Source organism: Euleptes europaea, chromosome 5 (assembly GCF_029931775.1).
Source record: "Euleptes europaea isolate rEulEur1 chromosome 5, rEulEur1.hap1, whole genome shotgun sequence".
Taxonomy (NCBI): Eukaryota; Metazoa; Chordata; class Lepidosauria; order Squamata; family Sphaerodactylidae; genus Euleptes; species Euleptes europaea.
The window spans coordinates 55,514,943-55,542,220 of NC_079316.1; the positions used below are offsets into that span (position 1 = coordinate 55,514,943).

At 42.0% G+C, this 27,278-nt stretch overlaps 2 protein-coding genes across 3 annotated transcripts in view; one reads left to right on the forward strand and one right to left on the reverse strand.

The window, feature by feature from the left end:
- Positions 1-74: 74 nt before the first annotated feature.
- INA (internexin neuronal intermediate filament protein alpha) lies at positions 75-9,333 on the forward strand. Its single transcript, XM_056849905.1, has 3 exons — positions 75-1,097; positions 7,144-7,268; positions 8,976-9,333. The coding sequence occupies exons 1-3, from the start codon at positions 75-77 to the stop codon at positions 9,289-9,291; spliced, it is 1,464 nt and encodes a 487-aa protein (XP_056705883.1). The 3' UTR covers positions 9,292-9,333.
- An 8,999-nt stretch (positions 9,334-18,332) lies between these two features.
- Positions 18,333-27,278, reverse strand: part of PCGF6 (polycomb group ring finger 6) — a 49,050-nt gene continuing 40,104 nt past the window's right edge. For both annotated transcript variants that reach the window (XM_056849811.1, XM_056849810.1), the window contains 2 exons: positions 23,548-23,634; positions 18,333-18,430 (listed from right to left, as the gene is read on the reverse strand). In XM_056849811.1, the coding sequence (XP_056705789.1) occupies positions 18,374-18,430; positions 23,548-23,634 (144 nt within the window). In that variant the 3' untranslated portion in view covers positions 18,333-18,373. The remainder of the gene's footprint in view (positions 18,431-23,547; positions 23,635-27,278) is intronic.

Below are 27,278 nucleotides of genomic sequence, written 5' to 3' on the forward strand. Positions count from 1 at the left end.
TTTCTGCAGACGCGGGCCCGCCTCCCCCTATAAAAGGGCGGGCGGCGCAGGGAGGCGCCCCACAGCCGTCCAGGATGAATTTCGGCTCGGACCCCCACTACCTGGCCTCGTCCTACCGGAAGATCTTCGGCGAGGCGCCGCGCTTCTCGTCCCGCGCGGGCAGCTCGGCGGTGAGCAGCGGCGGCGGCGGCAGCTACCGCTCGCTCTCGGCGTCGCGCAGCAGCCATGCGGCCTCGTACCGGCTGGCGCCGGCGGAGAGCCTCGACCTGAGCCAGGCGGCGGCGCTGGGCGGCGAGTTCCGCGTGAGCCGCACGAGCGAGAAGGAGCAGCTGCAGGGCCTCAACGACCGCTTCGCCGGCTACATCGAGAAGGTGCGCCAGCTGGAGCAGCACAACCGCCTGCTGGAGGCCGAGCTGGGCGCGCTGCGGCAGCGCCACGCCGAGCCCAGCCGCCTGGCCGAGCTCTGCGAGGGCGAGCGGCGCGAGCTGCGCGCCCGCCTCGACGACAGCGAGGCGGCGCGGGAGCGGCTGGCGCTGGAGCGCGAGCGGCTGGCCGAGGAGGCGCAGCGCCTGCGCGCGCGCTGCGAGGAGGAGGCGGCCGGGCGGGCCGAGGCGGAGCAGGCCCTGCGCGCCCAGCAGCGCGAGGCGGACGGCGCCGGCCTGGCGCGCCTGGCGCTCGAGAAGAAGGTGGAGGCGCTGCTGGACGAGCTGGCCTTCGTGCGCCAGGCGCACGCCGAGGAGCTGGCCGAGCTGAGCGCCGCGCTGCAGGCGCCGCCGCCGCCCGCCGAGCCCGAGCCCGGCGCCAGGGCCGACCTGACGGCGGCGCTCAAGGAGCTGCGCGCGCAGTACGAGGGGCTGGCCGCCAAGAACCTGCAGGCGGCCGACGAGTGGTACCGCGCCAAGGTCGCCAACCTCAGCCAGCAGGCGGCGCGCAGCAGCGAGGCCGTCCGCGCCAGCCGCGAGGAGGTGGGCGAGTACCGCCGCCAGCTGCAGGCCCGCACCCTCGAGGCGGAGAGCCTGCGCGGCGCCAACGAGGCCCTCGAGCGGCAGCTGCGCGACGGCGAGGAGCGCCACCACGCCGACGCCCTCGCCTTCCAGGTCAGGCCGGCGGCAGGGGCGGGGGGGGCGGAGCCGCAATGCCGTAGAGCCCAATGGCCAAAGCGGCCGTTCGCTCCGGGTGAACTGATCGCTATCGCCTGGAGGCCAGTTGTCATTAGCGGGAGAGCTCCAGTTCGTATACGGCCGCCTATGGCCTCCGAATAGTGGTCCAAAGGCAAAGGGGGGCGCCAGCAGCGAAGGAGGGGCGAGAGACTGTCGGGGGTACACGTGGGGGAAAGAGGCTGAGTGAGGTCCGTCGGTAGGGTTGCCAACCTCCAGGTACTAGATCAAACAAGAGCATCACTATGCCTGTACCTAGTAGGTTTGGAAATCAGCACAAAGTACAAAATTGTTATTAGTGATTAGGGCAAATTACAACAAGTGTTCTACAACAACAACAAATACGATCCTACTATGATACCTATATACAGAATTCTCTCAATGTCAACCACACAGGTGTACACATATTCTCGATGCTATAGATGCAAATATGCAATTTTTATGGTGAGGTTGAAAAGTCCAATTCAAGTAGGATATCCAATGAATGGTATCATCCAAAAAGAATGAGCTGGGATTATATCTTTTTGGATTATACCATTCATTGGATATCCTACTTGAATTGGACTTGTCAACCTCACCATAAAGAAAAATTGCATATTTGCATCTGTAACATCGAGAATATGTGTACACCTGTGTGGTTGACATTGAGAGAATTTTGTATATATGTATCATAGTAGGATTGTATTTGTTGTTGTTGTAGAACACTTGTTGTAATTTTTCCTAATCACTAATAATAATTTTGTACTTTGACTGTGCTGATTTCCAAACTTACTAGGTACAGGCATAATGATGCTCTTATTTGTTTAATCTAGTACCTGGAGGTTGGCAACCCTACCGACGGACCTCACTTAGCCTCTTTCTCCCACGTGTCCCCCCGACAGTCTCTCGCCCCTCCTTAGCTGCTGGCACCCCCCTTTGCCTTTGGACCACTATTCGGAGGCCATAGGCGGCTATATATGGCCCAGCAGGCTGACCCAGCCTTTTGCAGGGCCCCAATGGTTCCTTGCAGCACCCATTTGCTGGCCATTGGAACTCCTCTTCTTGGTGGCATCTTACAAGATGGTAACCCTTCACCAGGGAACTTGTAGTTGCCCTGCCCCAATCCTTCTCAGAGGTCCATAGAGGAACTGGGACATTTCCAGCTTTTAAGCCCCTAACCTTAATCATAGGAGCCCCATGGTGCAGAGTGGTAAGCTGCAGTACTGCAGCCCAAGCTCTGCTCACGACCTGAGTTCGATCCCAACGGAAGTCAGTTTCAGGTAGCTGGCTCAAGGTTGACTCAGCCTTCCATCCTTCTGAGGTGGGTAAAATGAGTACCCAGCTTGCTGGGGGTAAAGAGAAGATGACTGGGGAAGGCACTGGCAAACCACCCCGTAAACCAGTGGTTCCCAAACTTTTCGGGCCACTGCTCCCTTGGTTCCACAAGCTCAACCCCAGCGCCCCCTACCCTATCCAACAACACAGTTGAAGGGCCCACCTCTAGCACCCCCTGCTGCCCCCTTGCCTCTTAGTGCCCCCCTAGGTAATCCCACCGCCCCCTAGGGGGTGGTACTGCCCACTTTGGGAACCACTGCCATAAACAAAGTCTGCCTAGTAAACGTCGGGATGCGATGTCACCACATGGGTCAGGAATGACCCGATGCTTGCACAGGGGACCTTTACCCTTAATATTGATTTTTAAAAATGATGATGGGGAAAGCAATATAAGGTATCAGAATGGGACATGATTTCTCTATGCTGTGAGTGAGTCTCACATTTTGGTCTGATGGGGATGTGCATAAAAACAAGTTGTGAAACTTAACAAATGCCAAAAATAAATAAACAAACAAGTGTCTAATTCTGAGACCAAGGCTGAATGGCCCTCTTAACCCCCTCCCATTGGCCCTGCCTGGGGTGTCATGGGCTTTTTACATGGCAGGCAATATCTGGGTAGTCCTATCCTTTTGGGTTTCCTCCCATGCCATTTTAGCATTATTGAAGTCTGGATTCTATTCTCCAGTTCATTTCCTGTTCCTCTAAGCTCTCCTTTGGCTTATTTTGCCCCCCCACCCCAATACAACATGATAATTTGCATGCATTCATGTATCTTCTTGCTTCATGCATCAAAACTGACTTTGGAAATGTTACCACTTTTTCATGGGCGTGAAATGCATGCATAACGGTAGCAGGAAGTTGTGTAGTACTGTGATTCAATTATGAAGGTTTTTATAGTCTTTCTTAGACCAGTATGTATTCAGCATCAGAAGCTAAACAAATTATAAACAAATGTATAAAAGGAAAATAAAAGGGCCATACCAGTCCCAGGATATAAAAAATAAGACCAAGGTCAATGGTGCAAAATAAAGTAAAAATATATTTTATTACTCAGTTAAAAAAAACAAAAAACTTTCTATAGGTTTCACCAAGGGGAATCTGTTAGTCTTGTAGTGATTCTCCAAAAAGCGTATAAGATCAGTAGCTAAAAGGCAGCTAATAAAGGTTGGAGACTTTTGCCACTATCCATGGTACTGAAAAGTATCGAAACCTGGCTGGGAACTTGTATTTGTTTATTCTAAAAACCCTCTATTATTTAAACTTGTGCTTTCAAATTCTCAGACCCTTTAAACATACAAAGTTGTTGCACTGTTTGAAAGAAGAACTATTATGTCTTTTTTTTAAAGCTGTTTGTTTTGAAAGGCCATGTCAGCTGCACATTAGAATTCTTTAAAGCAGTAGCAGAAGCATTTTCTTAGGACCTAATTCTCTATAAAGAAGATGAAGAAGAGTTGGTTTTTATACCCCACTTTTCTCTACTGTAAGGAATTTCAAAACGGCTTACAATTGCCTCCCCCACCCCCAACAGGCACCTTGTGAGGTAGGTAGGACTGAGAGAGTTCGGAGAAAACTGTGACAAGCCCGAGGGCACCCAGCAGGCTTCATGGGGAGGAGTGGGGAATCAAACTTGGTTCTCCATATTAGAGTCTGCTGCTCTTAACTACTAACTACACCACGCTGGCTCTCTGCACACTGAAGTCAATAAAGGGCAATGTAAAGCTTGACCAGCCCTGACCTGGATGGCCCAGGCTAGTCTGATCTCGTCCGATCTCAGAAGCTGAGCAGGGTCAGCCCTGGTTAGTATTTGGATGGGAGACCACCAAGGAATACCAGGGTTGCTGTGCAGCGGAAGGCACTGGCAAACCACCTCTGTTAGTCTCTTGCCTTGAAAACCCCATAAGGGGTCGCTATAAGTCGACTGCGACTTGACGGCACTTTACACACAAAGCTTGACCAATACATTAAAGAAGCTTTAGATCCAATCAGAGACATAAATTTAATTGGCTTGAACCTTTAATATATTTGATACAAAGATGTCTTTTAGACATAACTTTAGGTGCATGGGAGTAATTGTTCCTCCAGTGGATCCCATATGGCTGGGACTATGTCTGAATTACACCACTGGGGAGGCTGATTGTGAAGGATCCACCCACTCAGTAGCCCCCAACTGCATGGAGTCTGCTCAGTGTATCATGGTTGGCAGAATGCTTGTAGGAACTGAAATAGTGTTCTTGCACAGGAAAGCTAATTTGAGAGAAATTCTGCCTGGTTTATTACAGCAAAGTGATTGAAACAAAGGTTTTTAGACAGCATCCAAATAGGACTTCACATTGGAAATTTCTTTAGCTTTCCTTGAATTTCTCAGGATCATTTGAATTAGTACGGCCCCAGGTATGGTTGGACTGCACATGATTCAGCAACCTTGCTGAACAGTGTCTCAGTGGGAGATCTCCTGGGAACCCTGGCTGTACTGCCTTTCCATAATGGAAATGGAAAAAATATAATTACAGTAATGTAAATCACAAATAGTAATCCCTACAATATATTATTTCCTACTACAGACCAGCCCTGACCTGGATGGCCCAGGCTAGCCTGATCTCATCAGATCTCAGAAGCTAAGCAGGATCAGCCCTGGTTAGTATTTGGATGGGAGACCACCAAGGAATACCAGGGTTGCTGTACGGAGGTTAGTCTCTTGCCATGAAAACCCCAAAAGGGGTCGCCATAAGTCGGCTGCGACTTGAAGGCACTTTATACACACACACACACACTTAAAGACCAAGATATATATTTTACATATTCATTATGAACGGTATTTTAACGTATAGTCAGTGCTTTCTTCTGGGTGCATTTATTTGTTTGTTCACCATGTACCCCACCTTTCTGGCTGAGACTCAAGGCAGATTACAAAATATTTTTAAAAATTCAACCAGACAGCATAGTATATCCAATAAACATTGCAGTAGGACTAGGATTACAGAATGATAAATAATGCAAACAAAAAACTGTTTAAGTCATTATGTACCATAATGCAGAAAAGGGATTACAATGGTAGAAGACAATGCAGTAAAAGCAAGGTGTCACATACAATAAATATTTGAATAGACGACAATCCTATTCACTCACAGAAGCCACCTTCTGAGATGTTCTGTTATGATACAATTCTAATCCCTTTATATTTTCCTAAATATTTCTGGTTATCACATTCTGTGATATGACAGATGTGTGGACGACCTTCCTTTGGCAGGTCATTCACAAGGTGGGAGCCACATCAGAGAATGCAAGTGTATGGGGCATTGCAAAAATAAAAAGGCGGCTCCTCCCCCAGCCTGGGACAGGAACGCCTCCCGGGACTCTGGCGCAGCCTTTGACGGTGTTCAGATGCCGCCAGAAGGCCCCGTTGGCATCCCAGGGTAGTGCTGCCGCAGCAGCATCCACAACCGTTGTCTGGGCCTTCCAGCCAGTAACGTCAGTGTAGGGGGCCCGGACGCCGGCACGGCACCTTCCTGGCCTCTTAAGGGCTTTCGCCCTTAGATCTCAGGAATGCACTGTTACAGCATGATTCTATGCATGTTTTTATCATGTCAGTGAACACAAAGGTCAGCATCCAGCTTGAGAATGGTTATTTGCATATGTAAAATGTCAGCATGTGTGTGCTATCCCCCCACTGGTGGCTTTAGTCAATTATATCCATCTGAATGTAGACAAGGCGTGTGCCTCTTTGTTTTTCTTACTGGATTTATCAGAAGCCTTTGATACTGTGGGCCATGGTATCTTGCAGGCAGAAGTAGGGATTAAGGGATGTGCTTTAGATTGGTTTAAATCATCCCTTATGGACAACACTCAAGGGGTTGCTGTTGGGTCACCAGTTGTCATAAGTGTGGGACTTGTCCTGTAGGGTTCCATCTTATCCTCCATGCTATTTCATCTCTGTGTAAAGTCCTTAGGAGAAATCATTTGTAGTTTTTATTGTCACTACGCTGATGACACCCAGCTGCATATTTCATTACCCAATTTGCCTGGTGATGCTAACTGCTATAGTTAAACGGCTAAGAGTGAACAAGTTCCTATGACCTTCCTTTGGCAGGTCATTCCCAAGGTGAACAAGAGTGAACAAGAACCTATGAGGGGTGCACAGATTTTTAACACTGAGCCCGAAACCTCCTTTGGAGGCAGCGCAGCCGCTTTGCTTCCAAAAACCAGTGCAGGCATTCCTCTCAGGAATGCACTGTAAGATTGTTAAATATTATTTTATTAGATTTATAGCCCGCCCTCCCCAGCAGAAGCATACAAGTATGCTGGACATAACTAGGTTTTGGATCATAAATATAAACATGCTGAGAATACCCCATTCCTGATCTCCATAGAAAAAAAATGCAACCTTTTGTCATTGAATAAACAAATAGACAGGCTTCTAAATAACTCAAATACATTGTACTTCTTTTGTATGGAACATATTGTTAAAAATTAAAGATGCCTGAATAGCAATCATGGTTTATTTTTGCAATCTCACTTACCATAAGTTGAAGTTGTTTGGCTCCAGTTTGCTATAGTGAGCTAACACATTCCTGTTTTCTTCTTGCTTACAGTAAAAAGCAGAAAAAGAAACTACTAATTAGCACCTCTTGGTTTGAAACCTTGTTACTTTTAACACAAGTTCTTTGAATTGCAGGACACAATCAGCCAGCTGGAAAGTGATCTGAGAGAAACTAAGAGTGAAATGGCTCGGCATCTGAGGGAATACCAAGACTTGCTCAATGTTAAGATGGCTTTGGATATAGAGATAGCCGCATACAGGTAAGGTAACACTAACGATTAGAGCTCCGCCATCATCGGCAACTTCAGCTGCAGGAAATCAAATAAAGCTGTAGTGGCCTTGGAGTTTGGTGGGAACCAGTTTGACTCTGCCTTTTAGAATACTTTGCTACTCTTTTACAAAATGTTGGCTGCATGCTCTTTGTGTCTTCTTAGACGGGATGATAGACAGCTGTATAGGTCCACAGTGTAACTTTACTGTATTCTTAAATTGCAACTGAAGTGAAGGGTTGCTTACGCAATCAATCTGGGCTTTGAATAGCTGGGGCAGGTATTTGGAACAGTTGTGTTGGAATGAGCAGAAGGACTAAGGGATAGTAACAGTTTGCAATTTGTTTACTTGATGGGCAGATGATAAATTTAACAGCTGGGTTAAACATTTAATGCAGTGGTTCCCAACCTTTTTTTGACCAGGGACCACTAGGACTTTTTTGTTCGGTGCAGGGACCCCAAGGTTCAAAATAAAAATTCCGAGAATTTGAAAACAAACTTTAATCATAACTGTTAGTTAAACATTAAACTTAGAATAATATTTGAATATATATTTTTATAATAGAGAACTTTTAATTTAAAATATTAATTTATTATGGGTTTATAACTTTGTTTTACGGACCTTAATTTAGTTCTCGCGGACCCCTGGGGGTCCACGGACCCCCGGTTGGGAACCAGTGATTTAATACAACCTTGTACTGCTGTAACTTTAAAACTACTGTACTGCTGTAGATTTCAATTTATGAACAGCAGAACTGACAAAAGTATTGCATCAATCATGACTCTTGCTGCCAAGTAAGGCATCCACCGAGCATCCAGCTTCTGTAATTACTATAGGTTGACTGGATCTGCAAACAAAACAAAACCCTAGCCCCAGTAGGGCCACCTGCACCCCCTACTTTGAAACTGATTCTTCATGATCCCTGATAGTCCAGTTGTATCTTCAAGATGGATACTGGCTTTAATGTATCTTAGGCTCTTTGGTTCTGGTCCTGTTGCCACATACCATGTTATATATTCTAACAAATTGTCTCTCATAGTTCCATCTAGCAGCTGTTGTGAATTATTAATCCAGGAAAGATAATTACAAGGTATTCATTCACCGAATAAATATCAGCTTTCTTTCTTATATACAGTTCACATCTCAATCTTTGGGGGCATTTTAAAACCTAAGATGAGGCTTCTGATTCAATTGTGACTGCAATGCAGCACAACCTTGTTTATCAGAATGTCCTATCACTAGGTAATTGCTCATAAATTCAGATAACTCAACAGTTAGAGAAACTCAAGTATTCTGTGCACTAGGACCTTGCACCTGGTAATATGAGCTAAGAGCTAGGTAAACATGGATAATCAGGACATGAGAGGTAAATGAAGTTTCAGTTTGGAGATAAGGGTTTAATCTATACCGTGCAATTAAAGTCTTCTGCCATAGACAAGTGTCTTTTAAAATGGGTAAGTACATCAGATGCATTTTCTCCCAAACCCTAGTCAGATGAAGCATATATTAACTGTAGCAATGTGAAGTAGGGATCCTTCATGCCCTTTAATTAATTTCTAGCTTCTAACAATGTTAAGTTTAGGTTCGCTTTTGATCTGAATTCACATAATGATTGGCCCTTGACGGACCTATCTTTTTTACAATTTGCTTCATCTTGGTTGTCATAATAATAATTTCTTCTTCTATGGTGTTTACAGGAAACTGCTGGAAGGTGAGGAGACTCGTTTTAGCACCTCAAGCATCAGCATCTCATCTCTAAACCCTCTTTCCAATCCAAGCTATTCCTTTCAGCCCCGGCTCTACAGTTCATCTGTGACCAGCAGCTCCAAAATATCCCCCACTCTTTCTTTTAAGAAAGAGGAGAAAGAAGAGGCTACTAAGTTGGCCTCAAAAATCTCGTCAAGTCAGGTAGGGGAAGCCTTTGCTGAAATGATCGAGGAGACCATAACATCCACTAAGAAAACAGAGCGAACAAACCTGGAGGAGGGGAGCATTGCAAACCAAAAAATCTAACTCTCTTAGCCTTGAGGATAATTACACTTTAAGGGGGAACAATATAGCTTAAAATTTTAAATTGCCTATACCTGAATCAAGGTGCTCACAAACAAGTAGCATTCTAATCTTTCACACCACTAGACTAGTTCATGAGCAAAGAAACAAAGGAATCAGTCAAAGTTAAGCTGGAAATACTGTACTAAGCTTAACTAGCCAGTTACATAGTAATATGGTAGCCAGGTTTCTAAATTAAGCAAGAAGGGAAATTCCGAAGAAGCAGCTAAGAAGGAAGGATAAAACCTCTGCAGATTTGAAGACTGGTATGTCTCAGATATGCCTGTATATTTTTACTTAACCCTGAATCTGCTATCCAAGGCAAAAAGAAACAGTGACATTGTAGATCTCCATCCATCTGTAAAAGGTAAAAATGTATGTCCATGCTGCAAGCTTACTTCACATCAAGGTAGAGGGGATTTAACCCTATAACTTCTGCTCAAGTTCCTTACACGAAACCAGGCTTTCTGCACTGTTGTTGTTGATGTAAGTGAAAAAAGCCAGTTTTCTTAAACAAAACATTTCTTCTTTTACAACCACTAGTAACAGGGAGCCCCATTTTGATTAGTAAAATTGAATGTGGCTTGAAGGGTTAAATCTCTTCTTCCTTCCCCAGATGGTCCCAGTCTGAATCACTGCTGTATACACATGAAATTTTTACAGACTCATGGGAAATCACGTCCTTCATCACATCTGGCTTTGGCTCCTAATCTCAGCTGAAATACGAACACAGCTGCTTAGGGGTAGGACGTGCAATACCCCCAAAATTATACCTCATCAATGAGGTGCAGATTTCTCCTGAACCTCTGAAAGCTGGAAACTCATGAACATGGCTGCGTGTTCTCTGTTCTTTTACAAAGAAGCACAGTGCATTTAGGAATGCTAGGTGGAAGCTACTGCCTTAAAAGGGGGTGAGCTTGTTTAGGAAGATGAGTACTATGCCCCGCAATAAGTACTTGCCACACTGATGTATAATAAAGTGTAGTGTCCTGTGATGACTAGCACATTGTGAAGAGGCACTTGTGTATATCTTGGGGTTACTCACAACTGTTAGAAACAAGCTGAGCATGGTTTATTCTTTTAAAAAGTCTATATGGTGAAAGATGGTCTAAGTTATCCTAATCTATTAATAGGTGCATGTCCAGTCAACTTCTGTGATAACAGTGAGCCTCTGTTCAGTTTCACTTTGTGCCATACTAGTAATTAAAAAAAGTATCATTGCTTATAATCAAAAGTGCCAGGTACTAAAAAATAATTAAATACATTTGCTGTAACTAGTTTCTACATCTTAGCCTTAGACTTGTGTAAGGCTAAAAGGGAAAAAAAGACCAGCTTTCTTTTGTTCTTTAGAAGCACATAGTTCTAATGGTGTTTCAAAAGTTGGGATACTTGCAGCTTCCTACAGCCACAATGTAAAGCTACAGATAGCCTTGCTTTTGATTTGCCAATAGAAAAGGAGTGTAGATTTATGCCAGCTGCTTATTTCTCTATTATGGAAAGCAACAGGGTATCTACGTGCGGTACTGAGACAAGTTGTGTTAGTAAACACACCTGTTTAGGAATTTGTCCTTAACATGTTTTCTTACATTTACTCACTGCCACATGGTAACCACACAATGGTAGTGACTGATTTAGCTCTGAATAGGTTAGGAGGAGCACATTTGTTTGGCCTTGCTGGCCAGAAAAAAAAATAAACAAAAAAACCACTTTGGTTTGGTAAATAAGCAACAATAGGTGTAGTAGACTATGGAATTCTGACCTTTCCAACACTTTGGCAAATAGAACTCACTTTTTTGCCACAAACATCACAACACTCTAACCACAGGGAGGGAAAGATTCACACCTACCATTTCCCCCCAAAGAAAGCAAGAAGTCTGGTAAGGCTGAATCTTACTTTCCATCTGTATCTGCTGTCAGTATACATCTCCAGTCTACCACTCAAACGTGCCAAGTTTTATATAGCATTTACTGTTGTAGATTTTCTTTCAATGCCTTAAGATTGCCAGCATTTGTGTGTTGTGATATATATGCATTGATGCATCCTTCCATTATAAAGTTTGATAACACAAAGCCATCTTGTTCTATCAGTCTTACTGCAATAGTTCCTTGAACCGAGAAGTGTGTGCTCACATTCTTTCCTCCTCTTCTGTAAGGCACAAATAAATAAAAGATGACATGAATTTAACCAGCCTGTTTGACCTTTGAAATTTTGCTTCCAAGCTTTCATCATTCTTAAAATGAATTTTATGCAATTCACACAAATCAGTATATTGTCGAAGGCTTTCACGGTCAGAGTTCATTGGTTCTTGTAGGTTATCCGGGCTGTGTGACCGTGGTCTTGGTATTTTCTTTCCTGACACATTAACAGATCACTTTAGGATACAATGGTTCCATATTAACATACCACACCCTCATTAGCACATTATCTTGATTCTTACAGGACAATGATTAGCACATTACCTTTGATACTTTTTGCAGGACAATGATTCAGCTCAAACCCACCCCCTTTCTGACTATATATTACTCTTCCTACACACTTAACACTAAGAGACACTGTCCTTCAGTGTTACTCCTCTGAAAATGCCTGCCACAGCTGCTGGCGAAATGTCAGGAAAGAAAATACCAAGACCACGGTCACACAGCCCGGATAACCTACAAGAACACAAATCAGTGTTCACACATCAGCCTTGGCTAGGACCAGTCACTATGACTGACAAAGGAATAAAGAAGCAAAGACTGAAGTGTTTATACAGACTGCATGTGAGATTCTTACGTTCATACCCTCCAGCTGCACATTTTAATAAATGAAGACGGGGAAGTACAAGTTTTATGTTTAGACGTAAAATATGGGATTTTAAACAATTTGGAATATTTTGGCAGGCACTGAACTGATACATAGAGAAAGGGGTCTGAGAAGTTGCCTCCCCCCCTTCTCTGGTTCCATCAGTTGCTGGTACCTTCCCTTCTTATGAAGCAAAATAAGTCTTGGGTGCTCCATCAGAGCAAAGGCGAATCTATTTTGTATTCTCAATTTTATCCTCCCACCCCATGGTTATTTCAGTTCTGTTTAACTGTTTACCTCCCCCCCTTCTCTGGTTCCATCAGTTGCTGGTACCTTCCCTTCTTATGAAGCAAAATAAGTCTTGGGTGCTCCATCAGAGCAAAGGCGAATCTATTTTGTTTTCTCAATTTTATCCTCCCACCCCATGGTTATTTCAGTTCTGTTTACCTGCTGCCGTGGCACACTATAGGAGTAGGAATATTTTGCTGGCTTTTCTTCTCCTACATGTATTAACCCTATTATACAGAAATTAAAGTAATATAATCTCAACATCCTTGACCCTGTAACTTACCATTGTAATAAAATGCTACTTTATGTAGTTAAAATATTTGTATCGTGCCTTTTGATCCCTCAGTCTGCAAGGGGGCTGCTGTTGCTAGTCCTGATTAAAATATCACTATATCTAATAGTCACCCTGATGTAGATAGCTTAGGCTAGCCTGATCTTGTCAGATCTCAGCAGCTATGCAGGGTCAACCCTGGCAAATATTTCAATGGGAGACCTCCAAGGAATACTTGGGGCATGACGTGAAGGCAGGCAATGGCAAACCACCCCCCAACGTATCTTGCCTTGAAAACCCTATGGAGTTGCCACAAATCAGCTGTAACTTGACAGCAAAAAATATATATTAATAGTCGACTGGTTCACCCTCATGTAGATGAAAGCAGCTAAACCAGATTGCCCAAAGACAAGGTAGCGCGCTCTACATACTCATGAATTTCCCTGAGTATGTGGAAAGAGTAAGACTGTATATTAACTAAAAGAAGAAAAAAAAAGAAAAACTTCAAAAAGCAGCCAGCTGAGAATTAAATATACTCCATTAGGGACAACGTTTTAAGAGTAGTGTAAAAGAAAATGACGTAGAGAAAATTAGCTTGCTTAAAGCCTGAGAGCTTAGATAATCCTGGTGGGGTGAGATTTGGGGAACTGAATTTCTAAGCTGCCCTCCCCCTTCCTTGTGGCCACATAGCTTGCATTTACCAAACTGCCATGGTACGTGCTATCATTTACTAATAAATAAGGGAAACGAGGGCGTTTCATTATTGACCAAAGGCAGTTGGCCTTGAACGTGTATTACTAATGTGAGTCACTAGGGTGTATTACTTTGTGACTCTCACCCTCATCAAGGCTGTGTTGCCGTTCTGCTGTGTCCTTTCACACAGCAGAGGAACTACGAGACCTCAGATTGAAGAAGTGAGGGGTTGCATCACTTGATTCCTCCTCCATTCTGCTTACCTGATCAGGGATACTCCATCCTCCCAGAGTAGCTGCAGAGTGTCTTTAACCAGGCCACCCTTCCAATCCCCTCTCAGGGCTGGCCCTTCCTCTCCACCCTTTCATCCAACCAGGAAGCATCCTGGAGCCCTTTCTCAGCTGCAGCCTGCTCCTGGGTTGGTCCCTTCATCCAGGCAGGGCTTGACAATATGATGGGCTCCACCTGGCTGCCAAATTTGACACTTGCGTCTGTAGCCCCACCCATTTCAGGTATGTCCTGGCCAGGCTAGCATGGCTGCCAGTTGTATACAGCTTGCCTCAGCCAAGGTAAGTTGCGACTGCAAGTCCAAGGTGGATCCCATTGCCAGGCACCCTTAGTGTTAAACTAGGGAGACCAAAAGTTCAAATCTCCACACTAAGCCATGAAATTCGCTGGGTGACCTCGGGCTAGTTACTTTCAGCCTAACCTACCTCCCATGGCTTTTGGAGGGAAAAACCGTGTACACTATCTCATACTCACTGAAGAAAGGGCAGGATAAAAATAGCGTTTCTCAACATTTCTCAATGGTATCCAAAATATACATGTAATGGATAAATACCAAGAAACAACAATGATTTGCTAAGTGTACAATTTTAATTGTTAAGTTAGAAACATGTTTGTTTCTTATTTGATATTAACTTGTTCACACTCACCAATAAATGTGTTTGAAATACGAGGATCCAAGCTGAACCAAGCTTGTGTGCTGTTGGCAGTCCAGTTGTCTGGCAGTTGAGATTTTGTAATTGGCATAGATTAGTATAGAGTTAGAAATGCTTTATAAAGCAAGGTTTCTTCTTTTGGAACCAAGAAAGGCTGCTTAAGCTATTTTGTTACTCTCAAATGCTTATTGCACCTTAATGATGGCTGTGCACCATAAAACACGGTATCTGTGCTTTTCCTCTTTACACAGATAATATTAGAGTAGCCAGTGTACCATCTTTCCTTCAGAGTTTCATCCAAACCAAGGCTCCAACAACTGATGGAAAATTAAATAAGCTGGGCAATAAAGCCGTTTTGCTGAAACAAGGAACTGCTGCAATCAGTACTGGCTCTTCAACAACACTGAAAGCACTGACTTTTCTGAAAGGTGCATAAAGGGCTGTAGACAGAATCTGGTATAAGCAAATAACACATTGAAAGATGATCATGCTGTGCTCTGCTAACTGGGCACTTGGGAGTCTTGGAACAGGAACTGCCTTGTTTTCCTATTGTTCTGCCCCAGCCTGTGACTAAGAAGATCATTTGTCTTTCTATTAAAAAAAAAAACAGAAGCATAATATACCTGTGCTCTAACAGAAACAATTCTATAAAAGTAAATCAATAGTTTGAGGAATATATGATCTTCAAGAGAAACAGCCATTTAAGGCCCAAGGTCAGACTTTAAAACACAACTTCATACCACTTTGGTGACCCTGGTAGTTGACCTCCATTGGGAGAAAAACACAGGGCAAGTACGACCCTCTTGTTGATCCTGGACACCGTGGCAATTTTCATTTCCAGTGACACTGCTATCCTTCTGGATCACCTGTCTTAAATAGTAGAGGCGTCATTTACTTTTTCCTGTTGGGCATATTCCAGAAAGAGGTGCTGGGTGACTGTTATCTGCACCATAACCTCTTAGTTTGGGGATCCTATAGGGAAATGTTGGTACAGACAGTGGAGATTTGGGGTGAGATATTAACAACTGAAAGTGAGATATTAACAATTGAAAGATCTTCCAACTGTTTCTCCTTTTCATCAAATTATTTATGTGATGAAGGATTCAGATTCAACCAAGTGCAATGCAGCACAATCTGGTGATATATGCTGGTAAGCTTTTGCTATACAGCCCTTACCACCATGACCTTGTTTGAAAACTGGCACGAATTCAGATGGTGTCAGCACCATTTTCCACACATTTGTTATTCTTCCCCAGTATCAGCTGTAAAAACAGAGCATAGATGTGTAAAAAAAAAAAAAAATCTACAGCACTCAATTCTAAACTAATTTACTTAAGGGAGGGACTCAGTTTCAAAAAGAAACAACTGGTTTCCAAATACATGCACAGGCAATATAAATTTATGCATGTTTATCCCAAACTATGTGCAATGTAGTTCAATTGTATTTATTCCCTAGTTAGAGTGTTTAGGATCACAACCAAAACAATGCAGCTTTGAAAAAATAGTATCTCCACCCTAGCAATCTGACTGATGCATTAGAAGCTTCGCAAGCATCTTACGCCATGACATCTGTGATCTGAAGCAGTCTGGAGGGACTTTTGTCTCCTGCCATAGACAAAAAGGTTTCCAGTTTCTTCATTCCTTATTCGAACACCATAGCCTGGTTATCATAGATTGACAAACTTACTTATTCATTTTGTATTACTGTTGACATTGAGTCTGGTTTTGACCAAATGAAAAATCTGTTAATAAAAGTATCTTTTGCAGTGTGTCACTCTGCTTATTTATTCTGTCTTGAAGAATATCCAGCCATATCTTAGGCCAGAGCTTTGCAATATGTACGGTAGTTATGATGGCTTGCTTTTCTTAGGGGTTTAAAAATAATTAAGGAATTTTCTTATTTGACAATAAAGCTATACAGAAGAAATGTGCGCACTCATCCACTCCCGGCAATATTATCTCCCCCAACCATAAAATCATAATATTGGTCAGGTAAAGTTAATATGGGGGGGGGGAGAGAAGTTACACAAGATTACTGAGTCATTCTGCAGATGTTTAAAGATTTATATCTCTGCAGCATCTCATTGGCTTCCTTTTATAAAGGCAGCCATAACAATACAGAGCTGAGTAGTTAAGAGAAAACAAGAGGTCAGAGCTTCACCATAATACATTCATGCTATAAATGTGCATAATAGGAAGAATGGAGATGTATTTCCTATCCTCATCCAGTAATTCTTTCACACATTTATTATCTGATGGTCAAGCTACAATCCTAGCTTGTTTCCTAGTGTCACAATATTTAAAGACACTGGACTAGATCCAGTGATTTCCCCCCTACTCTGACAAAAGACCAGCAGAAGAGAATACCGTAACTGGATCCAATCAATTTTTGCTTCTCTGAACTTTTTTTTTTTTTTTAGCAATCTGTTCCTCAAATTATTATTTTTTGCTTGTCTTACTATTAACTTATATTTTTATGCTGGCGTTCATGCCCCTTTTAATTTTCCTAATTTGGGCATGATATCAACTTTTTAAAGAGAACCATCTTGTCTGTCAGTGTTAGAATACTGAAATCCAACACAAATTTTAAAATGTACAAAATCACGTTTTCCATTTTTATTACTGCTTTTTATACATCTTCAAAACAAACAGAAAATTTTGACCATAAAATAAGCATTTAGAAAAACCTTCCCACTTCAAAATTTATTGTAGCAAAATTCAAATTGTAGAGGCATTTTCCTAAGCACAAAAATCTTGATTCAAAAGCTTGCTATTTTAAAAAATCATGATGGACCTAGTGTCTTTATGCACACAGAGCAGCAATTCTATCTCTAACAGAAAAGAATACTGAAGCAGAAGAATGGATAATTAGTTAAATGATACCTTTTGTATCAGTAAAGCACATACTCTATCCATTGTTCTGCATAGTCTCAGGCGCTCATCTTTCATCTGCGGTGATAGTATAAGCCATTTACAACAATGTTCTTCGAAATCCTAGTGACTAAATCAGTCTTGTTGGGGGTGTTATAAGAAATAAACAAAATCAAATGTTCAGTTATGTTGCCCTTCAAGACACTGTCTCCTTTGTCCTTCACACAGAGTGCTGTCTGAAGTTTTTAAGTTTGGAAGAGGTCACAACTCATTACTGTGCCACCAACTGAGGCTCCAAAACAGCAGCTGAAGGAAACTGAGGAATAAGCACCAGAAAAGGATGGAACATGTGGAGTAAGAGGACAGAGGCTGTGAAAAGGCAGGACAAATGTGAATGAGGCTGGAAGCCAGGAACAGAAGCACACTCGCTGAGAAGTATGACGGGACTGGGCAAGGGTTCTGGGAATCCATCTTCTGGATTATAACAAAGGCTGCATGCGGACTTCAGTAGGAATAGAACCAAGAGCTGAAATGGTTTCCAGAAAGGAACTCACAGCTAGCTCTACATAAAAATTCACACTGGGTAAAGAACTTGGTGCCTAATTAGCAGGTGTCTAATTCCTTTCACACTCTGTTTCACTGCTTTGACGTTGCATAGCTTGATGCTATTCCTGATGGACAATGTGAGATACAATGCTTAAAATGGATAAAGGGTGGTTGTTTCCCATTTCTTTTAAAGATTCATCTGAAAGGTTTCCCACACGATTTCTACACAAACCAGTACGCAGAGTTTCATCAAGAAGGATGTATATGAGACACTGAAGATAATCCCTGAGAACACCATTGCCATTGTATATTTAAGGACTTTCAGGTACAGCCTTGCCTGAAATCCTGGGAATAAGTAGTGACCTTGTAGGGCCACAAAACAGCAATTAAAATGAATGGATGTGCTTGCTTCGCAGTGGGTGTGCTCTTCCTGAGCTAGCTGGGTTCTGATGACAGAAAGTACCACAGTCTCTCTCATTACTTACTGGCACACCATTTGTTTTCCATGCTGATTTAAGTTATATACTAATTCACGTGCATAGAGCAAGCGGAGAGGCATGTTTTTCTGATAAGTTGTCCTTCTTTGGGGTACTTCAGGACTGATATGATTGATCTTCTTCAAAGCTCTTTGACTTCTGAGATTTACACAATCTTTTAAAGTGCAGAATCTCTGCTAAGAATCAGACCATAGTGCAGCACAAGTAAGCCATCCTAGAAAATGAAAAAGAAATCACACTGTTACAAGAGTGTTGTGGTAGGAAGGAGAAAATGGTGTCTTTCCTCACTGGGAAACTCCCTCAGACCAAGAGTTCCCTGGAACGTACCCTGGTAACCAGCTGCCGCTGCTCAGTACCTCCTGAGAACATCTAGACTGACCCACTGAGAAGTCAGTCTTCCAGCACAGTACTAGAGCAGTAACAAAATAACTTATAGCCAACCTGGTAGCACCCATACAGTGTAGCACATGGGGAAGAGGTTAAGAGAAATAAGAAAATTAAGAGAACTATCCAAGAGAAATAGATTGTACTAAGTGAAGGGGGAAAAAAAGCTTTATAAAAAGAATGGATTCAAAAAGGGGTGGGAAAAGGGCAAAACAAAATACAGGGAAAAGCACACAGCAACAACAGCTCAAAGTTAGTCAAATGAAAAGCAATACAATTGAACTAACTAAGCTAAATACATATTACCTACGCTGTACCAGGTTCCTCAGAGCATGTGCAGAGTTCCTTGTAGCAACAAGCGGTTGAAGAGGGTGTTAAATCCTACCCAATCTCCTGTGGACCCAGTTTCCACTGAAGACTGAATACAAAGGAAAATCCAAAATGTCCAGATATTTATGCTAAATGGAATTGGATCTAAGCCAACCTCCTTTCTAAGAACGACAAGCGGATTTCTCCAAGCCCACACAAATCCCCATCTTTGATGTCAGAGGTTAATTTTACCAGTCAGAGCCATACACAATATAGTCTCACCTCCATCAAGCACCTGGAAATGGCTCTGAACCTCCATGACAAATAGATGGTTTGGTCCAAACCGGACCGTCCTTTGTCCAAAAGGGATTAGGTCTGCCAGGATGGCCCAATGTAGCTCATTTGTAATGAAATCTCTAGGAGGTCCAAGATCCCAGACACTCTAGGTGGCACTCTTGAGCCTTAGCAAGTTTTAGGATTTCTGTCATGAAGGGTCTCTTCCCCGTTTCATAAAAAGCCACTCTTTGACTGTAAACACACAGCCCCTCCAAGCACTGACAGAACACATGGAGAGGAAGAGCAAGCATGAGTGTGCTGGCCCCACCCCTTGCTCCTGCATGAGCACTGGGTTGTGAGTACAGTGCCTACACAAGGAGGAAGTGTCTGTGCATATCCTCCCCACGATTGGCAGTGTTTAGAATGCAGTGTCCCTGATCACTGAGAGGGAGCATATGGCAGATGCCATATGCTCACAGATGCCATATGCTCACACGAGGTAGGCAACCCAGTAACTGGGTGGAGGCAGGGCCAGTGCACTCATGCCCACTGTCTCTCCCCATACGTTCAGCCAATGCATGGAGGAATAGTGTGTAGATGAGTATTGTTGTGAACCACAGAAAGCAGGATCTCCCAGTTTCCCCTGCAATGCGAGAAGCATGTACCATCAGTAAGAACACTGCTTGCAGAGTACTAGGCAACAGCGGTGGAAATCACATCTGAACAGACTACTAGATTGTATTGTTCCATTAGTTTAAAAAGAGGATTACTGACAAAGGTAGAAGGAAACTAAAAGCAAAAATACATGATCTGTTGCAAGGCTGAGAAATCAAGTGTCTAAATACTCCTTCATGTGAAAAAAATCCATACCAAGCTAACATTTTAGGAAGGAGATTCTAGTCCGGCCTTTGCCCCCAAATGCTGCTTTTGCATGCAAGTTTTTTTAAAAAAAATAATAATGAAAAAATGGATCCTTTACCCGCAATCTGAACTGTCACAGCCAATCAACAGCTAGCAGGAGCCCCACATCATGTATTTTGTCCCTTTCACCTAAGCAGAAGCCATCTTTTGTGTTAAAGGTTTCTCAATGGTCAATCCCATGTCACCCCCTCGCTAGTTAAAATAATAATCAAGGATGGAACATCTATGATGCCAGTAGGGCAGATCCAAAAGCAAAATAATAATTTTTTTAAAAAAATTCTGAGAATACATTTTAAAAATCCAATAAATAAAATGCTGATAGTTTAATTCATCTGTGCCTTTTTAGTAGCCACTTCATCTTTCCCCCTCAATTATTCTACTGTATTTGCAAGAGGATTTCCTTTCCAGCTTTCCAAAGCAGTTGAAGCACTGCTTTGTTCTCAAAAAAAGCAACTGTGTTTGGTGCAGCTTGTTGCAGGATTAGCTTTTACTGGCATGATTTTTTAAACTATGATTAACTAACTAGACCAGCTCCATAGTCCAAGGAGTAGTGAAATGACATAACTAGATGAGATGCTGGAGATCCACGATCAGATTTCCAGAGGTCTTTCATTTTCTTTAAAAGCATCTGGGTTTGGGGGGTAGGAAGGGCCATTTTTATCAGTTTAACACTTCCCTCACCAATGCTCCTTCTAAGATAAATACCCCCCACACACACACACACAGCTAATAGCCTCAGTTGTTGTGGTTGTTGGAAAGATCCACAGCTAGCCACAAATTATTGCTTAACAGTCAGGAGGGTCTGTTATTTTTTAACATTTTTTGAGACTGCAAATTACATTTCATACCGACAATAGATCTAGGATGCATATAGTTAAGAGCATTTCTGCACTGGAACAGGGTACTTTTAGAAGCCGTCTGTTTACACGGAGCTTTGATGTAGACTCAAGATGCTACCATTATGATATAGTGAAATCACCAATTATAAACTATATTTTAACTCTTTAAACCATTTTGTTAAGCTTCATGATTTGTGTTAATTGCATCAACCAGAATTTTATACTACTGCCCTAATCCAGCAAGGACTGTGTGTGAAAATACACTTGTGCCTGCAGACTGCCTATTTCAAAACTGAGCCAGGGCTCCGAATAATGCTGCTAGAGTTGGTGCACTGAGCTTCAAGCAGATTATCAGTAATGTAAGCTTTAATTCTAGCCTCATACCCTCCCTATCCTGACCCAACAAACATGGGAAGAGAGGACTGTCCAAGCTGATAGTGCTGAACACATGTTCAGCAAGACTGATCCTTGTCCACGGCACCGTGTATTCAATCTGCTGTATCAAGATGTTATGGATCATGGAATATACACGAAAGCTATTAGAGCCAGTGCATTCCTCCCCTCTCCTAAACCCAATGTGACACCTGTGAATTAATGAATTTCTGCATAAAGTATCTGGAATTAGGTAACTAGATTCAAGTCCAGTAACACCTTAGAGGCCAACAAAATTTCAGGGAATAAACTTACCTGGTGATAGTAGCTTATACCTCAAAAATCTTGTTATTTTATAAGGCACTACTGGCCTTGAATCTAGCTGTCCTACTGCAGGCCAACATGGCCGCCCTCTGAAACTGAAATTACTGGTGAGCAGTGCAGTGGCCAAGTATGTGGATGGTGCCAAATCATTAATTATGATGAAAACCAAGGCATATTGTGAAACGCTCCAGAAGGATCTCTCTCAAATGGGTGAGTGGGGAATAATGTGGCAAAAAATGTCCAATGTAGGTAAGTGTAAGATTATATACCCTGCACCCCAAAATCCTAACTTTAAATATAGGCTGATGGGTCTGAGCTGGTCCAGGCTGACAGGAAAAGAGATATGGGCACTGTATTGGATAGCTTGACGAAAATATCAACTCAAGTGCGTTGTAGCAGTGAAAAAGGCAAATTCCATGTTGGGGATTATTAGAGGGCAACTCAAGTGATTAAAGGGTTGAAAATATGGTCCTAGGAGGAAAATATTGGGGGCTTTTCAATTAAAAAAAAATAAAGGGGCATGATATAGTTTTATAAAGTTATCCATAGGTGGCAAAAGTGTTACGGAGAGAATTTCTTCTCCCTCTGTCTTAATAACTAGAGTTCAGGGTCACCCAGTGAAGTTGGTGGGCAACAGATATAGGAAGCTCAAAAGGAAGTATGTCATTACTAGTAATCTCTTTACTAGGGAGGGACTGCGACTCAGTGGTAGAGCCTCTCCTTGGCACGCAGAAGGCCCCAGGTTCAATCCCCGGCATCTCCAGTTAAAGGGACTAGGCAAGTAGGTGATGTGAAAGACCTCTGCCTGAGACCCTGGAAAGCCGCTGCCAGTCAGAGTAGACAATACTGACTTTGATGGACCAAGAGTCTGATTCAGTATAAGGCAACTTCATGTGTTCATAACAAATAATTAAATTGTGGAACTCACTGACAGAGAACATAGTGATAACCACTCACAGAAATGGTTTTTAGACAGATTCATGGGGGATAAGTTCATTAGTGGCTACTAGCCATACAGGCTTATGGCCAGATTCAGAGGCAGGAAACCCCTGAATACCAATGGCAGGACAGGAAGCAACACTGGGGAGGAGAAATTTGCTGCCTACTGTGAAGCAGGATGCTGGACTAGATAGAATACTGGTCTGATCCAGCAGGGTTCTTCTTTTGTCATTACAATTGAAACAGACCATTGTCAGTAGGATTACGTTAACATAATGTAAGCAGAGTTAAATTGTCTATTTACAGCATTTTTGTAGCTTTATCGTTATAAACATTTAACACTAAATAAAAATACAATCTGGGCTTAGTGCCTTCTTTTCTTCTTAGAAAGGGTATTGGGGATAACCAATACCCATTTGTACAGCCTAGCATGTTTAAATTCTTAGTATTCAGGTGTGTGCACAAAAATACTGACAATTCTAGTATATTTTGCAATCTTTTCCAGATACAACTGTGAAGTGTAAAAATATGATTGAAATATAAGGAAGAATGAGAGACTGAGAAGCTAGCATTCTAATGAATTTGGAACGCAGCCAAAGCAAGTACAGATTTATGTTTAGAATACCAGTGCATGGCTCTTAGCAATTGTTACCATGCTATAAAGTGGTGGACTGAGAGATTAGCATTAAATTTAATTAGCGTTTTTATTGCAGTGGCTATTCCAGCTTGACTCAAACTGAGTCGAATTCTAAGGACAACACTAAACCAAAACCTTAAAAAAAAAAAAACAGGAGAACCACACAAAAGTATTAACTGTCACTGTGAAACTTCCCTAGCAGCATACAGGATACTGTTATGCAAGGTAGCCAGCTACAAAAGTGTTACTAGTAGACTTTAAAAAAAAAAAAAAAAAAAGACACTTTCTGTAAAAGACTTATCCTTTCTCATGGCCTTAGCATCAATTTACCTGCACAGCACTCTCTCCCAGAGCTCGTCGGATTTCCCTTAAAGTCTGGTAGTGTTCCAGCAGATGATCTCCACATATTATATCTACCTACAAATAAAAAAAACAAAGGAGGAGGGTTCAAAGTATGTCTCGACATGCAACAAGCTAGATTGCCAAATTCTTCCTCAATTACCATGATTAAGGAGGGTATACATACGTTGTTCATCCACTCCCACCAAGTTCTTTCCAGAGTTGTCAAGTATACGCCAGAGCAGAATAAATCCTTTTGAAAAGGCATGCCCTTCCCTTACATTCCATAATACCTATCATTTGTTTTAATGGTAGATATCCATTTCTAGTTTATTAACCTTAATGACAAATACATGCTTATATGTGTGCCTAAATCGGCAGAGTCATGCTTTGGTTTAAAAGTGATCAGTTTATACTTGCCTGGTATATGGGAAGACAGATATTTTGTAAAATGCATGTTCTAAGCAAATATACTTTCAGTACTGGTGGGGTTAAAATTGTTAACATGGGCAGCTGTCTCAGTCCAAGTAACATCTTAATTAAATAATATAACAGTAATCAGCTCTGGAGAGCCAATTCTCTGTTCACGCTATTTGCAATCTGTGTATCATCTGACACTAACAAATCCCAAAGGCACCTATTATTGGCAACTGTTTGGATGCCTCTTTAGAACCTACAGAGAACCACACTCAGCCTTTATGCAAAACTACATGTAGCTATTGCATAAGATTACATAAGCCGTCAGAATTACTAGCAAATTAAGTTCAAGTGGTGAAACTGAAAAATAGAGGATCATCAGTTAATGTCCTTTGCTGCAGCAAAGCTATCCTGGGCCTACAGCTCTGAAAGATTAGTATCTAGATAAGATATATGTACTCTACTATCAGAGAACCTCCTCCATACTGAACTATTTGCTGGAGACCCTCTGTGCACAAATCCCTTGAACAATGAAGCTTGTTACTTGTTGTGTGTGAGGAGGGGACCCTGTTTCTTTCTTCTTCGTATTTTTGTGTCTCTAAACATATAGCCTAGACCTGGGTTGCCCCTTTCATAGGTTTTATGGGTCAACACAGGAAGGCCTGCCATTGGTATCAGATACAAGATCCCCAGAGTTTTCTTGTACTTTTTGGCTGTTTTTAAAAAACTGCTTAAGAAGCAAATTGAAATACTATTGCTGTCTGCTAAGATATCTGGTATAGCGTGCCTCCTGCTGGTCAGAGTGGATGATTACCCAGCATAGAATGACAACAGAGAATTGGGAGTATCATGGATGTAGATAAAAGGGAAATGAAAAGCTAGTAAAGGTAAGGCACAGCACAATATCCATACACAATTAACACTAAAGTTGTGCTTATTTCTACTTATCTCTCAACAATCCCCCTTTATTTAAATAATTTTGCTAAATCACAAGAACACATTATAATGATTTTAAATGATGGCAAACTATAATGATGGCAAATTAGCATCTTATTGAAACAATAAAAACACATATTTTATGTACATTTTGAAATGACTACCTAGCTCATTTCTTATCCATAGTCACTAAACACATTACATGAAACTATAGTTACCATTATTTTCTGTATAAATGGCATTTTTCTGGTATTGCAGTGTTAAGAATATCATGAGGATTTAACCAAGAGGGAGAACCTGTTGTAACTTAATTGAAAAGAATCAGCATATGAAATAATGCTGATATCCCAGCTTGTGAATACTACAGACAAAGCATAATCAATCTGCTGTAAACAGTTCTAAGAGAAACACATGGAAGATTTGAAATTTCAGGAGGCTTCATAAAAATATGAACTCCACTGATGCAGGTTTAGAATTAAGATATTAACTGTTTCAGTAGCTTTAAATAAATGATTTCAAAGCTGCTTTCTCTTCCATCTCTTCGAAGAGCTTGGAATGTTAAACACCTAATTCTTCTGCATCACTGCCAATTCTTGAAGCTTCAATACCAACTGTAAAGATAGGATTCAGACGATGCAGATATAATCCAATGGGACACAAGAAAATACAGTGTGGTGTAGTGGTTAAGGTGTCGGACTAGGACCTGGGAAACCCAGGTTCAAATCCCCACTCAAACTACTGATGCTTGCTGGGTGACCTTGGGCCAGTCACACAATCTCAGCCCTGACCCTGGCTAGTATTTGGATGGGAGCCATCCAAGGAATACCAGGGTCATGATGCAGAGGGACGCAATGGCAAATCGCGGGCAACCACCTCATCATGTCTCTTGCCTTGGCAAATCACCTCATCATGTCTCTTGCCTTTGCAAACCCTACTTGGTCACCATAAGTCAGCTGTGACTTTACAGCCCCCCCAAAAAATTTTTTAGTGATTGCATCTACTAATCACTGTGACATAAAGGAATGCATGACAGATTGGAATTGTGAATCCCATCAGCCAACTGTGCAGTAAATCTGTTTTAGATTTACAAATTAACTAATCAGTGCTAAAAGCTAATGGGGTTGGCAACCATACACATATAATGAGACCAATCTTTTATAGAAAATAGAAGTTCATGGTATTTCTGAGGACAGTCCCCAGTGAATGTACTAAAACCTATGTAACCATTTTAATTACCTTCCATAACTGGCTGCATGCAAAAATTACTTTCCTAAACATCAGAAGAACATGTAGAATGATGGCTTTTACTTGAATAAAGGGGGAGGAACCACTGAAATGAGTAATGGGACTTTAAAAAGTCAGCAACTGTAAGGTACAAGGGACCTGTGAGGAGACCTGTGAAAAGCCAACTGAAAGGTTAAGAGCAGAAAGCTACATGAGCTAATCATCCAGTTTAATGGACAGAACCTTTCCTTATACATCGTTGTCACTGTGCCTTTATCACACATCACAAATTCTATTTGGCCTAAGCATGCTGAAATTGGCAGCTGTATCCCATGCTGCTTCTGATTATCTCTCCAAAGCCATCTTTATTTAGAATTCATGCTTTCAGAAATATGTATTTGACGCAGGAACACTTCTTTAAGGTGTATTAGCACATATAAAGCAGCTGGGTACTTTCATATGCTATCATTCTAACCTAACAAGCCAACCCAACAGCTCAAGGCTAATTTAAAAATCTGTAAACAATGGGCAACATAAAGACTGGGATGGAAGGAAAACAGGACGGGCTCTACATTTTTGAAAATGAATTCACCTACAACTATCACCTGGATACCATCCTATCCCGTACTGTGTGTCACAATATCCAAGTAGGGCCAGCCTGTATTGGAACACCTTGAGGATGATTTTAAATGTGAAGGAAGAGACAATAATTATGAGGCTCTCATTATCAGACTACAACTGTAAAGCAAAACTCCATAGGAATGTAAGATAAAGCAAATTCATAATGACTTTGACAAGTTATCTATTAAAATTAAGTATTCCAGATACATTTAATTGTAATTGGAGCAAAACAAATTGTGTAAACTCCAGTATCTCTAGAATCATAGTCAACAGAAAAGTTCCCATTATGTATATTTAAGATTTCCATTGCGGTTGTGAACCAATGATGCAGGCATAAAAATAATTATTACCTTAGTTGCCAAGATCAGGACTTTAAGCCATCAATAAAAGCAACAAACATACTGTCAGCTTATAGTAACTGAGTAAAGAAAGGGCTCTCTAGAGTCATGTCCCAGCAAATAACTTGGCTTCAATCCTAGTTAAGCTGGGACTCCTTAAGAGCATACCTCTACCTGGGAAATGAA